At 38.7% G+C, this 14,627-nt stretch overlaps 1 protein-coding gene and 1 non-coding gene across 4 annotated transcripts in view; both read right to left on the bottom strand.

Moving 5' to 3' along the window:
* The window catches only part of WDR11 (WD repeat domain 11), a 57,425-nt gene that overhangs the window by 11,109 nt on the left and 31,689 nt on the right, over positions 1–14,627 (bottom strand). For all 3 annotated transcript variants that reach the window (XR_011436211.1, XM_070259686.1, XM_070259691.1), the window contains 6 exons: positions 12,894–13,002; positions 10,484–10,608; positions 9,596–9,743; positions 5,651–5,757; positions 5,115–5,229; positions 4,554–4,725 (listed from right to left, as the gene is read on the bottom strand). Coding sequence is in view for 2 of the 3 variants with exons in the window: in XM_070259686.1 (XP_070115787.1) it covers positions 4,554–4,725; positions 5,115–5,229; positions 5,651–5,757; positions 9,596–9,743; positions 10,484–10,608; positions 12,894–13,002 (776 nt within the window). In the remaining variant the exon portion in view is untranslated. The remainder of the gene's footprint in view (positions 1–4,553; positions 4,726–5,114; positions 5,230–5,650; positions 5,758–9,595; positions 9,744–10,483; positions 10,609–12,893; positions 13,003–14,627) is intronic.
* LOC111769851 (U6 spliceosomal RNA) lies at positions 529–630 on the bottom strand. The gene has a single exon (XR_002802674.1). It is a non-coding gene; the product is annotated as a U6 spliceosomal RNA (small nuclear RNA).

Genomic DNA, 14,627 nt, shown 5'->3' on the forward strand with positions numbered 1-14,627 from the left:
AAATTCTTAGCAGAGGCCTGCTGAGGAAAGAGGCATAGGAGCTTTGTTAGATGTCGCCAAATTCCTTCCTACAGGGATTACTCTGTGAGCAGTGTATGAGAATGCTTGTTTCCTCATAGCCATGCAACAAAGTGTATTTTCAAGCTCTTGAATTTCTGTTAATCTAACAAGTGAGAAACAGTTTCTCAGTGTAGGGTTTTTTTCACTCAATCATTCAACAACCATTTATCAACACCTACTATGTTCCAGGCTCTGGAGATACAGCAATGAACAAAACAACCCCAAATCTCAGCCTTGTGGAGCGTACAGTTCTATTTGGGGAGCAAAACAAGATGGGTAAATGAAACGTATAGGATGTCAGATGGTGTGAAGTGCTGTGGAGAAAAGGAGGCAGAGAAGGGAGACAGCACACCACACAAATCTGAAGTGTACTGCTTGGTGAAATTTTAAGCAAATCTTTGCAAGCCTCCTGCTGCTCTGGCTTTCCCAGAAGGCTTTTCTGGCCTCCTTTGTCTACAGTGACTTCTCAAAGATATGGAACACTGCATGAATTTGCATGTCATCCTCACACAGGGGCCATCTAATCTTCTCTGTATCGTTCCAATTTTACTGTGTGCTGCTGAAGCAAGCACTTTACCATGGTTTTAATTTGAATTTTTCTTATTGTGGATAAAGTTGAGCATCTTTTCATATGTTTAAGGGCTATTTGTATATCTTTTTCTCTCTTTTGGACAGTCTGTTAATGACTTACAAAATATTTTCTCCCTATCATTTGTATTTTGTTTTGCTTATAGTCTCTTTTGCAATGAAAGTTTTTTTAGAAAAAATTTTTTCCATTTAGTCAAATTTATCTTTTCTTTTGTACCTAGGTTGTAAAGGAAGGCATGAAGTACCTGTCAAGAGTGAGGCTTTTCTACCTACCTGCAGAACTATTAAATCAGCCCCGGAAGGGATAAAGGTGGTTAGTCTACCTAAGTTCTTTGTTTCTATTCATCCCTAACAGATGGCCAACCATATGATCCTCATATTTTCAAGTCAGCCCCTTTCACTTTCAGACTGTAGTAGCTGCTGGCATTAGGTCACAAAATGTTTGGAAATAGTACATGTCAGAGAACAAAACGTTAGCAGTACAAATTAAACTCAGAATGGTTCAAGAAAGTTTCTATGCTACGTGGTAGTTTCTTAATCAACGGACAATGAAAAGACACAAGAGAATCTTCCTAGAAAGCAGCACTCCAGGGTTTTTATGTAATGTGAGCAAGACAACATTTACTAAGTCTGAGTAAACTGAGGGAAATGTCTGATTTTTAAAAACAAATATGTGTTATTTCTCCAAAGCAAAATATTGTTGATAGCATACCGATGAGCATTTAACAAATTGAAAGTAAACTCTATTACTTCCTACCCTTTAATGAATTTAAAAGTTTCTTCTCCAGAGCAAAGATTAGCCATGAAAGAGTAACAGGCGATCATCTCACAGCTGGAGAAACTCACCTACAAGAGCTCATTCACTTCTGGAAAATTACACAATTAGAATGAAAAGGCAGTTGGCATCATCGCTACTTCTCTTAGACACATTCTGCTTAGTCTGGGCTATGCTATCTGAGGTGTTAATCATGCCCAGGTGTTAGCTGCCTATCTGACAGCAATGCAGGAAATTAGAAACTGAAGAGCCAAGAAGAAAAGCAGAAAAGTGACTCCGCCACTTGGAGGGAGCCAATGTCAAGGGGAGCAGGCAATTGGGGAAGGAGAGGACTCAGCTCTGGTGATTTTGTTGACTGTGATGCAATGAGCGGGGACAAAGAGAGACAAGGGACCCTATTGACTTTTTGGGCAGAACAAAATTTTTTTTTTTTTCCTTTTTCTCCCCAAAGCCCCCCAGTACATAGTTGTATATATTCTTAGTTGTGGGTCCTTCTAGTTGTGGCACGTGGGATGCCACCTCAGAGTGGCTCGATGAGCGGTGCCATGTCTGCACCCAGGATTCGAACTGATGAAACACTGGGCCGCCTGCAGCGGAGCGCGCAAACTTAACCACTTGGCCACGGGGCCGGCCCCCGGGCAGGACAAATTCTTCCTTGTCCAGATTGTTCCATGCTTTGCATGTTGTTTAGCATCCCTGGACCTCTGCATACTCATAAGTTATGACAACTTTTTCAAATGTCCCAAATGAAAACTCTTGGAAATGACCATGGAAAACTGAGGCAGACATAGAGGAGAGGTTCGTGTATGTATCTGATTTTAGAAAGCTTCTTTCTATATGTGCTCACTGAGGAAAAATGTGTTCAGCAGTGGCCCAAACAGCTGGGGAGGAAGTTAGGTTGAACAGTCTCTGACACGATGCTGATGCTATTTAAAGTGTGAGGAAACTGCATCATACTAGAATGTTATTAAACAAGTCTCATACTCTTGAATTCCTTTTAGACGCTACTAAAAAAAAACATTAAGATTTTTTTAATGCCATTTTATGCCCCTGAAAATAAGGGAGCAGGCAAGAAGGGTTCTCCAACTCAAAAACAAGGGAGCCAGTCTTCTACGTTTGTCTGCCCTCCCCCTTTACTGGGGGGGGGGGGGGTGAGAAATGTGAATGGGGGGCAGGGTGGAAGGGGACTATCTAAGCTGTTCTAAGAAAATAGACTTGAATCAGTATTTTATGACATTTTCCACTTGTTATCAAGGAGGACTGAAGAAAATATATTGACTATGTCAACGTATGTGACCTACAATGATTTTATTTTTATCCCACATCACTAAGTCCAAAATACATCTCTAATTCCCAAGAATAGAAATGTATTATATCAAATATACTTTTTCCAGGACTAAATCAGCATGTATTTAGAGGTAAACACAATCTCTTTTTCCTAATTCCATATTTACACTATCACCAGTTTTTATTCTTTAACATTTACTGAGTGTTGTTCTGAGTTTCAAGTTCAATTTGTGAAATGTATGCACAATTTTATTGACCTTTCCCCATTACTATTTAAAAATTTTTTCCTTACTGGCTGAGGCTGCACCACTAGAGACTGGATAGGAATGATTTTTGTTTTCTTTTTAATGTTAGCAAAGCTTTAAAAGAAAAATGCAATCTAAAATCTGGCTGCAGGTTCAGATGTTCAAGCACGGTATCAAACATGGGTTAATGATGAGCTCCAATTCTGCAGTCAGTTTAATTTAAGAACAAGCTACCTTGGCTTGGGGGTTTTTAGATTCAAATTTTAAATTAAAAGTGAAAGAAAAACTTTTCAAACATTTAGATTATATTTGCACATCTCTTTACCTAGAACTGTAACTAAATAAAAAGAAAAATCATTCTTGAAGTTCCCTCAATTTCCTCAATACCTTTAGGTTTAAAATTGAATCAATGCTGTCCTTCTCAGGGAGGAGGCCTTGCTACTGCTGCAGAGCTGGCAAATGTCTCCAGGAGAGACACAGGAATGCAATGCCCAACTCCTGCCCTCAGCAGATGGCAGTCAGAGTTACACAGTAAGAAATGGTGGGACATGAATACAGCAGCAGGGGTGGGGCAGTGACAAAAATGAAAGCACACCTAGCATAAGTTAAAGGTGGCCCGGCCAGCATCAGCAGCAACTTCATTGTGCCTCAAGCATGAACCCAACATGAAAGGGCAGGTTTTTCAAAACACTACTGTCTCTGAATGTGCCAAAGTTTGACTCCACAGAAAAGGTACAGACAATTGCCAGAACTGACAATTGCACACTGAAATTCAGTAAATGACCAAAACAAGTCTCTTATGAAATTTGTTACAGATCAGACAGGCTGGAGCATGTACCAAAGGTAGTCTTGGAGAATACTGAACGTGGGAAGTTTCCTGCTTTGCTTCAGTTAGGATCAGGGTGTCTGTCTCCATCCCAAAGCAGCCTCCAAGGATGAACACTGCATTTCATCAGACAAAAGCTGCCTTTCAAACTGAGAGATGAGTGCATTCACAATCTCCTCATTCTTTTTTTAAAGTCACTTACGGGGTTATTTTTACTAAAATATTTTTCAGTCTGGTAAAAAGGAATCTCGAGACAACCATACAAAAAAGGGTAAAAGGCACGACCATCTCATTTTATTTTGACTGGCCATTTAACAAGTCATAAGATAGACATCAAAGTTCAGGATATTCGGAACACTCTCCAAAGTGATTTTTCAATGATATATAGTTGCAAAAGATATAAGGCTCATTATTAAAAAGCCAGCAGAACCTTACCACTAGATTCATGTCCTCTGATGAGTTCTCCTGAATTCTGAATAAGTCATTTTTGTAAATGTAAACATCTTTGATCTTTTGACAAAGCACTCAGAAAAGGGTCAAAGAACGGGCACTTGCCAAACCAGAGTGCGGAATGACTGACGTCTGCAGTTACAAAGGAGTCTGGCTTCTCAGCAGTAAAAACACTCAAGCTTTAAGCTAACAGATTTTCTAAAACTCAGATTCTTAGAAAGTAAGATTGAAATGAAACAGAAGCAGCTCTATCTCCCAGAAGACAGTAGCATGCGCAAAATAAAGCCAGGTTTCAAAGCACCCTTTCATTAGAATTCCATACCAGTTAACTCTTGCTCGTCCATTCTGAAACACGTAGACTTCATGGACATCTCCAGGACTCTGATACACCCATCATCTGATGCCAAGATCACTTTATCTGACGTACACCAGTCCACGTCCAATATCCGAAAGGTCACATTTCTCCCGCTTCTTAAACTGCTCACCATCTGAACCTTCAAGAGTGAATTTGGTTGTCACTTTCAGAAAGAAAAGGAAGATGTTTATCATTCTGGATTAAATGGTCAAGGAAAGACAGTGCCTGTGGCAAAGGCCCAGTGCAAGTTTAAAACTGAACAGTCTTTGGTAATCTATCCTCCACATGCAGACTGCATTTTAAGGGACTCAAAGATAGTGAGAACATTAAAAAACAATCTGCTGGGCTGTCACCTTTATTTAGAACAGAATTATTATAAAGGAAAAATTTTTAAAAAAGAAAATTGTTTTAAGAAGCTTGACAAACCCATTATATAGTTTTCATTTCTAAATCAGAAGGAAGAAAGAAATATATAGTTCCTGTGAGCAGCAGCTTCACTGCAGTGTACCCTCGTGGAGCTGGGCCTACCTCTTTAGTATCCCACACTTCAGCTCCATCATTGTACATTGCTATTAATTTTTGGTTTCCTTTACCAGGAGCAAAACGAATCTTCCTCACCCAACTTCGGTGTGTAGGTATCCCTCTGAGAACAAATAAACAAAAACCAAAACACCAATGTGAAGTAGCGTGGTATCTTGTCACCAGAAACCATGTCCAATGTCTCTTTCTATTCCCCTTTTTGACAAGGTCTGGTGATAGGAGAACCACTTTACTTTCTGGAAAAGGGGCTACATCTGACAGACAGGATCTGCCTTTTAACAACAGCTGGAATGATGTCCCAGTGCTTCTGTGTGGGCCACCTGCAGATAAGGTGTTCTATGAATGATCCGGAGCTTGGGTCAAGGCCCTTCCTCCCAAGTTCAGTGACACGCTGAACTTGTCCAAGCTACACTGGCCATGTTTAGTGATTCTGCTTATTACCAACCCACAAGTCTCCCACAGAACCATATCAAGAGGTTAATTCTTTTTAACCAAATTAACAAGGTTGCACTTTTGACTCATACCTGGATACTCTGCCTTTCAAATCCCAAAAATTTAAATTTCCGTCCATATCTCCAAGAACCAATGTATCACCTTTCCAAGCAATGCAGGTAATACTACCCATACTTCCCTAGAAAATAACAGCAACAAATGCATCTAAATTTCACTACTTGGTACATAACAGAGAAATATTTTTACTTAATAACTGTGATGAAGCAGTAAAGATATTTTAATAAAACTTAATTATAAATGGTTTTGCTTTAGTATGGATGCCATCACACACTAACAGATGGACACTAAAAGAGCTACCTAGCACTAACAATTTCAACTACAAAGAAACAGGAGATTTTGATTTGATAGATGTTAAGTTGCCTGAACTACATTTAGAAGGAAGGGATGTCTTTTACCTTACAGAAAAGAAAATTAAAGGAAGAAAAAAAGAGAAGGAAAGGAAACGTTTTCCAGAGAGCTCTTGTCTCCAACTTCTGTCTCACTGCAAAAGGATAACTAAATCTACTCTGGGGAAAACTCAAAGCCGTTTTATAACTAATTGTGCAGTAATTTTTCTATGGATGGAGGATCCAGAGCTTCCCTGGTACCTTCTGGAATAAAGAAGGTGAAGAGACACTGTATATTAAAGGCATCTGTGCAATCTGAATTCACAGAAAGCTCTGAAAAGAAGTTAGAATATAAAGAATGAACCACTATTGTAAGAACTACGTGGGGAAGACAGGAGCTTCTGGCTCTAACAACGGCACAGAGTGAGAAGCCAGTGCTCGGGGTCAGCTGCCTGGGCTGGAATCTGAGCTTATTACTTAGTATGTTGTGTGATTTGAGGCATGTTTACTTCATCTTTCTGCATCTTGGATTTATCATCAATAAAGTTGAGTAAGCTCATGAAACTTGAGAGTTCCTATTAGTGTTAATAAATTTACCCAGGTAAAGGCCTTAAGATGATGTCTGCCACACAGTAAATAGTCAATACATATTAGCTATTAAATAATATTACTGCTCAATTACTTCTCCACTTATTAAGAAGAAATCTTCTTTTTGCATTTATAGAACAATACAAAAATTCTCATGTTTAGTTCTCACGGTATCTGTAGTCAGGAGTGGGAAAGCTCCAAGGGTTTGCCAAATTGACTATCAATAGACTGGCATACACACCAAATACTGCATAAATCCAGGTTGGCAGTCAAGAAAAAACTGGATGAAAAATGAGTATTTTAATGAATTCAGTAAGTAAAAACTTAGACAGTTACGTTCAATAAATAGAATTCTGTACAATATGGAGCTACGCTCCAATTTTTATTTCTATTCTCCTGACTATATTAACAGAACGTTTAATTAGGAATTTGCCTTTAAATTTACTTTTTAGTCTTGAAAATTTTTACATTTTATAGTCTTACTTTCTAACTTCTAAAAATTAGAATATTGAAGTTTAAATTAGCCTAGAAATCAGTATTACTAGCTTTGAATACATGTGATGTAACACAACTGTACAATTAAACAATCTAGACCTTTCTACGTAAGACTTTGTTAATGGGATCCAAGCCATAGGGAGATCCCAGGGTGCTTTCAGAGGATGTGGCACACACTTGCTTTGTGGCTCCAAATAATACCAAGAGAAATAACGTAAGATGAAAACCTTACAGAGTATTATTAGTTGACACTGATGTGTTGCCCGGGTGTAAAACATGATGCTCGAACAATGAGAAGTCAGGCTGGCAGCAAGGCAGAGAGACTCCTTCTCTCCCACTGCTCCAGTGTTTGGATAAAGGTAGTCAACTACAGACTCGCCATGCCAACATAATTTAAAATGTGCCAAGCTTTTCTCTTCTTTTTATCACTTTATACACTTTATAGATCTGGAGCCAAATTTCAGACAGAAAGTTTCAACTTAAGACAAATGTTTAATACTTTACATTTGGAAAGAGGGTAAGATAAATATTGGATTAAAATAAGCAAACAAAACCTCTGCCTAAATTCTACATTATAGTACCTAGAACATATTTTAATTACAAAACATTAAAATAATGAACCAAAACCAGTTCCTCGTGTATTATATAGCAGATGCTCAATTCCCTTTCTCTAAGTATAATCCGCTCTAAAACATAATTTCATTGGAGGCTGGGTCCTTACTTGGCGGGTCTTTCCTTGAGGAAGCTGCTTCTAGCTGCAGTAAATAAAAGGATCGGGCAGGCAGAACAGACTTACTATATCCTGACTTCAGGCCTCCACAAAAAGGGACAGAATCTTAAAAGCTGTGTGGCGTAATTATCATCCTGAAAGAAGCACTTATAAAAAGGAAAACTCAAGTCTAATGTCCAAAAGTTTTTAACTTGGGGGAGGTGGTGGGGAACTGGCATCTCCAAAATTATTATTTCTACATTCTAATCTCAAATGTGAAGTGATTAGAAAACAAAGAGACTGAGCTGTTGGCGAGTGGCAGTGGAAGGGCTTGGATGGGACCTTCCCTGGGGTTCTAAAGGAGGAGCTACATATGTTACTAAGAAAGTCAACTGATTTTCCAAAGTCAGCTACATTATACTGCAACTCTGATGCCTGCATTCTTTAACTACAGTTTTTCTTTCCACACTTAAAGTTAGGTTACTTTTCCTAACATAACTACCAAATATCAATCTTTCACATTTGTATTATTTTTTTCATCTTTCAAACTAGTGAAAATGTTTGGCAATATTAGAGATAGTTCAAAATAGAAATTACTAAGTCTCAGATACAACACGTTCTATATAATAGTAAAAAGGAAATGACAGTGTGAGAAGCACTTTCACACGTGAGTTTCTGCTTTTAGTAGAGAAGGCTGTTTGGACGCCCTCAATTCTCCTCTATTGTTGTTAATAAGGAAGATGTGGTAGCTGCCTCTAAGAGGCCCCCACTGAGTCTGCCTTTTGGTATTCATGTCCCTTGGTGATCATCTCCCACAACAAACAGGGCTGACATGTGAACCGGTAGCACACTGCAGAAATGATGGAGTGTGACTTCCTGAACAAGGTCCTAAGACATTGCTCTTGTGCTCTTTGCGCTCTCTTGGATCACTCGTTCTGGGGCCAGCCAGCTGCCATGGCGTGAGGACACTCAGACAGCCCTATGGAGAAGTCCACATGAGGAAGAACTGAGGCCTCTCATCAACCGGCATTAATCTGCAGGAGCCCTGTGAGGGAGCCATCTCAGAAGTGGACCCTCTTGCCCCAGCCAACATCCTGACTGCAACCTCATGAGACCCCTGAGCCACCTGTAAATGTGGGGGTTGGCATTCGACTAAAACACTTCATTTTTAAACAGCAATTTTAAATAAATACATGTATTTTAAGAAATCAACTCATGCCTCCACTTAACCATTACAGTTGTATTAGTTAAAAACATTTTCTTAATCCACCCATTAAAAACAACCTGTGAGATACATGCTGACCCAAATTATTAATCACAAAACCTTAGTTAGAGGATTCCACAAGGCCATGAGAAGGATACATATACGTAAATAGTAATAATACTACTACACTTACAACCTACTATAACCTAAAAATAATACGAAGTTGTAAGGCAAATCCTTCAAGGTAATGCCTGAAATGGAACGAGGAGAAACAGCGGAGTCAGACAGACAGACCTGAGTTTAAAACTGCCATGTCGCTAAGCTGGGTCACTTTGGGAAAGTCACTTATTCTCTCTCAGTTATGTCACAGATAAAACGGAAATAATTACTCATGGATTATTATGGAGACAAAAATGAGTAGCAAATGGTAAGTACTTAATCAAAGTAGTGATAATGCTATTCTCTAGCGGTATGGAACAAGTTTAATCAATGATATCTCCTTAAAACAGTAAAGTTTATTTACATTAAACTTTTCTGAAATAGCTTTCCAACTTCACTACAGCTTCACTAGACATGGAAGCAAGAAAATCTTCGATGAGGACTCAAAGCAGATTTAATGGAGGGTTGGACTCACGTCTGGCGGAATCCGAGCGCTATCTTTCACGGAGTTCCCTTCAACAGTGAGATGATAAACTTGGCCGTCATTATCAGTAAACACAAAATGTTCCCGGGCAGAGATGTTCTGACTGAGTTCAGATTTACTTTCTGCCTCCTGCAACAAGCTGTGGGATAGAGACAAGTAAGATAAAGGTATTTCTTTTCCCTAGCGAGACACCCATAATTAATTAACTCGTCCAAAATGACATGCACTAACAGGAGGTCCAAAATCATTAAAAAAAAAAAGCCTGTAACTAATCTTTGCCCAGCTAGTGACAGGAAAACACACATTACTCCCAAATAGTCATACTACCAGAGAACATTTACCCTGTACAGAGGAACAAAGTGATTCAGACTTCAGACATGTAAAAGAAACCTCTGCTGTTTCTGCTACAGAACAGTCCTCAGGAGAAGAGAGGCCTTACTTTGACACATCATTCTCTCTGAGGTTTTATATTGGTAAAATTGGTGGGGATGGAGATGGAGACAGTACATAAATTTAGAATTCTTAGTATATTTTCTTTGGTGTACATAAATGAAAATACGATCTATCTGTATGTTCATGCCATGTGTACTTGAATCTTAAAGGCTGAAGGTTATAGAATAGAAGGGCACTGAGAAGGAACATACTCACCAGCGGACACTGATGTGTGGATATTACTGTGTAAGTGATTAACTGCACTGAGCATTCCAATAATAAAACTAACTCTTCAGTAATCTGGGTCTGTACTGAAAGACCAAATAAAATATGTTCAAAAGCAAGGTGAAACTTGCTAGTAGAGACGCCTTTGGATGACACTTGTCACATTCCTAACCATGACAAAGATATTACAAACGACAGTGGCAGGAAAACAGCACACTGCACCTGATCACAGATGACTCAATGATGCTCAGCTCCGTATCTGAGACCACCGTCTGGCGAGCCATGGCCTCTCGGGTGGCCAGTTGTTTCTTTCTCAGGCTCTTCAAGTTGTGAGATGGTGACCACTCCTGTGAAGCAAAGATGGACACTCCTAGAAATGGTGTTTCCTTCTGTCAAAGAATCTTTCCAGAACAGCTGAGCATATTCGCTATTGCCAAGCACCACTTATTATTACTACACACGAATTCACAATTTGTTCTTAGGTTTTATCTATTTATAGAAAGGCTGAATGAATGCATTTTAATTAAAGCTTAAGGGAGAGGATTTTAATAATCTACCTCTACCTCCTTCTACCTCTGATCTTTAATTAGAGCTTAAGGTAGAAGAGTTTAATGGCAAACTTCTAAAAGGTCTAACCTTTTCATGCTTTCTTTTTGTACAAAATGAAAATAATAAATTCAATTATGCTATCTCCTGTTCCCTACCTCCACCCACTCCCCCTTAGGTGCATAGGGTAAGATAATCACATTCCTCTAATCATGGCCCATTACCATCCATAGGTCCACCTCAAACCTCGTTTTATTTACGATTTTATATTCCCACCTATTCTAACGCACTCAATGTAATATCCTCTAGTATATACAAATTCTTAGCACGTAGTTATTTTACATGCATGCATCTGTAATTTACATAAATATGTTACATATTTACATAAATGTGTTCTATATCTCATCCTGTTTTTAGCTCTTTTCACTCAGCACAATGTATTTAAGTCCTATCTCTGTCGTTTCTGCATGCTGTATAATAATATTCCACAGATGCATCCACCAATTTTTAGTCTGTCTGTTCTATCAGCAAAGGACTCCAAGATTGCCTCCAAACTCTCATCATGACAAGTGACACTGCAGTCAATATCCTCACAAAAGTTCCTTCATGACCAGGAGTTGAAGAGCTGGAGCACAGAGGATGTCTGTGTTTGCCTAAGTGCTGTTAGCTTGCTCTGCAGGATGGCTTCAGTGGTCCACATTCCTCCCAGCCATGCATAAGAATTCCTACAGCCCATATTACACCCATATCTAAAGCTATCTCGCCTTCCCATTGTTGTTAGTCTAAAAGGTGTATCACAGTTATTTTACTTTGCACATCTCTAAAAACTGATGAATTTGAGTATTTCTTCATATGCTTGTTGGCCTTTCAGGTTTCTCTGACATTCATTAACAGCTCACATAGTTTGTCCATCCTTCCACTGGGGTTCTTGTTCTTTTCACTGTTTACGTGCAGGAGTTCCCATAATACTAATCCCCTAGGGGGATTAATTAGTCCCTTGTCAGTTTTAGACATTGGAAAGCTTTTTTTTTTTTCTTTCAAGATTGGCACCTGCACTAACATCTGTTGCCAATCTTTTCTTTTCCTTCTCCCCAAAGCCCCCTGGTACACAGTTGTATGTTCTAGTTGTGAACGCCTCTGGCTGTGCTATGTGGGACGCTGCCTCAACAGGACCTGATGAGCGGTGCTATGTCTGCACCCAGGATCCCAACCAGTGAAATCCTGGGCCGCTGAAGTGGGGTGCACAAACGTAACCACTCGACCACGGGGTAGGCCCCAGAAAGTTTCTTTTTCCAACTTGTCTTCTATATTTAATGTTGACATTGTTGCCCTTCATTGAAAGGAAAGCATCAATTGATGTAATTAAATGAGTTATTTTTTTGCCTTGTGGCATGAACTTCTGACGTCCTCTCCTGCCCCCAGAACACAAAAATATTCTTTTATGTTTGACTATATTAATTTTATAGCTTTACCGTTTTACACATAGGTCTTTAATCCTATGGGGCCCACCTGTGAGTATGGTACTAGGGAGAGATCCAGTATTTTTCTCCATAAAGTGAGACAGTTTTCCTGATACTGTCTACTAAGCAGTCTGTCCTTCCCCTTGGGTTTGTGTGCTCCTTTACTACACAGTAAGTTCCCAAATGTTCATGGATATGTTAATGAACTCCTTATGATGCGGGTCCATTTCCTGTTCTTGGGCCAAGAAGACATTGCTTTTGTTTCTCTGGCTTTGTAAAAGATACTGTATCAAGGGGGACGGCCCCACGCCCACCCCCTACATCACTCCTTTCTTCAAGGCTGACTTAGCTATTATGACCTTTATTCTTTCATAAACATTTTAGAATATATATATCACATTCCTCAAAATATCTAAATGAAATTCTAACTGGAATTGCACTAATGTAATATTAGCTTAACCCATCCAAAAAAATAAGAGTTATCTCTATTTACTTAGATCATCTTCTGTGAACACACATTTTTAACAAGAAAATACACGGCAGTAATGATTTCAGTTCAAGCTAGAGAACAATATTCAGCACACACACATCTAAATAAACTATTCAGCTCTCCAACTGTAACTTACCAAAGCGGTCACCGCAGGGAAGTTTTTGGACATTTCTCTAAGAAGGGTACAAGTCCTGACGTCCCATAATTCCAGAGGTTTATCTTTGAATACAACTGCCAAATACTGCCTAAAATAAACAAAATTACTAAATAAGCCCCCTTTGCAAGATATTCACCATAAGTAGTACAAATGAAAAAGTTCAGTGAATCAGAAAACTCAAATGACAATTCTAAACACGGACAATTTACACTAACATTTAATCCTCATGATCAATAGTCATAAGAAGGTAAAGGCCTCAGACAACCTCTGAGCGCCACAGAGCTGTAACTAGGCAAGCGGCCTCGCTGAGAAGAATGAGAAAAGGTGCAAGTTCACATCCTAGTGACACAGCTTACTGTAACCCCACTGAGGCTCAATTTTCTCATACATGACATGAGAATACTACAATCTCAATGGATTGGTATGTAGGTTACAGTAAAAATTGAATAAAAAAGTAAGTAAAGCTTCTGTCAGGCTGACATTGAGGAAATGCAACAGAGCAGAAAGATTCCTGTACTCATTGTATCAAAGGACTCAGGTTCTCCTGCTCAGGACCAAGTCTGCCACTGGATAATTACATGGTCTCAGACAAACCATGTAACCTTTTGAATTTTATTCTACTTGCCTTTAAAATGGTGTTAATAACACCTGTCTTACCCACTTCACTAAATGCTATAAGGACAACAACAACAAAAAAGGGGCAGCACACATAATTTTATAAACCATGATGGATTATACAAACGCAATACATCATATTTTTTATTACATCTAATATAAAGGCATGTACGTAAATAACTAATATAAGACAGAATCTGGTAAATGCTACAAAGACCCATTACGAAAAAGGAGATTAATTCTGAAAATAGGGAAATGGCATTCTAAGCAGAATTACAAATGTGACAAATGGCAAAAGACAGGAAAGGACAGAGCATGTTTGGGGGAACATGCTACCTGAAATGCAGAGTATGTGAGAGAAATCATCATAAGAAAGATTAAAATGTGAATTCCAGACGGCATTATAAAGACCTGAGACACCCTAAAATGCCAGGTGAGGGTATACAGAGATTTACTCTGCAGAGAATAGTGGATCACTGAGCTCTGAAGTAGGGGGGATACTGTGGTCAGTTGTTTTAGATGTATTACTTTAGCAGGCATGTGTAGAGTCAAGACTGACTGGAAATAGAGGAGACTGGAGTCCAAATAGTTACCTGAGCAATTGTCAAACTTTTTAAGTCTTAAGAGTCTTTGACATTTTAAAAAATTATTGAGGGCCACCCTCAAAGAACTTCTGTTTACGTGGGTTACAACAACTGGTATTTTGGATATTAGAAATTAAGACTGATAAACTAAGAACTATCTTTATTAAGTCATTTAAATGAAAAAAATAGAAAATAACCAGCAAGATGGTAGATTTAAACATAAGCCATATTAAATATGAATATAAATGCTGCCATTAAAGCAAAGATTGTCAGAGCAAATAGAAAAACAAGCCCCAATTATATGCTGTCTATAAGAAATCAACTTTAAATATAAAGACACAGATAAGTTACAAATAAAAGGTTGGAAAACGATATACCATGCAAACAGTAATCAAAAGAAAGCTGGAGTGACTATACTAATCAGACAAACCAGATTTACTTCTGAATAAAGAATATTACCAAAAACTAAGAGGATATTTCACATTGATAAAGCAGCCGATTAATCAAAAGGACA

Source organism: Equus caballus, chromosome 1 (assembly GCF_041296265.1).
Source record: "Equus caballus isolate H_3958 breed thoroughbred chromosome 1, TB-T2T, whole genome shotgun sequence".
Classification (NCBI taxonomy): Eukaryota; Metazoa; Chordata; class Mammalia; order Perissodactyla; family Equidae; genus Equus; species Equus caballus.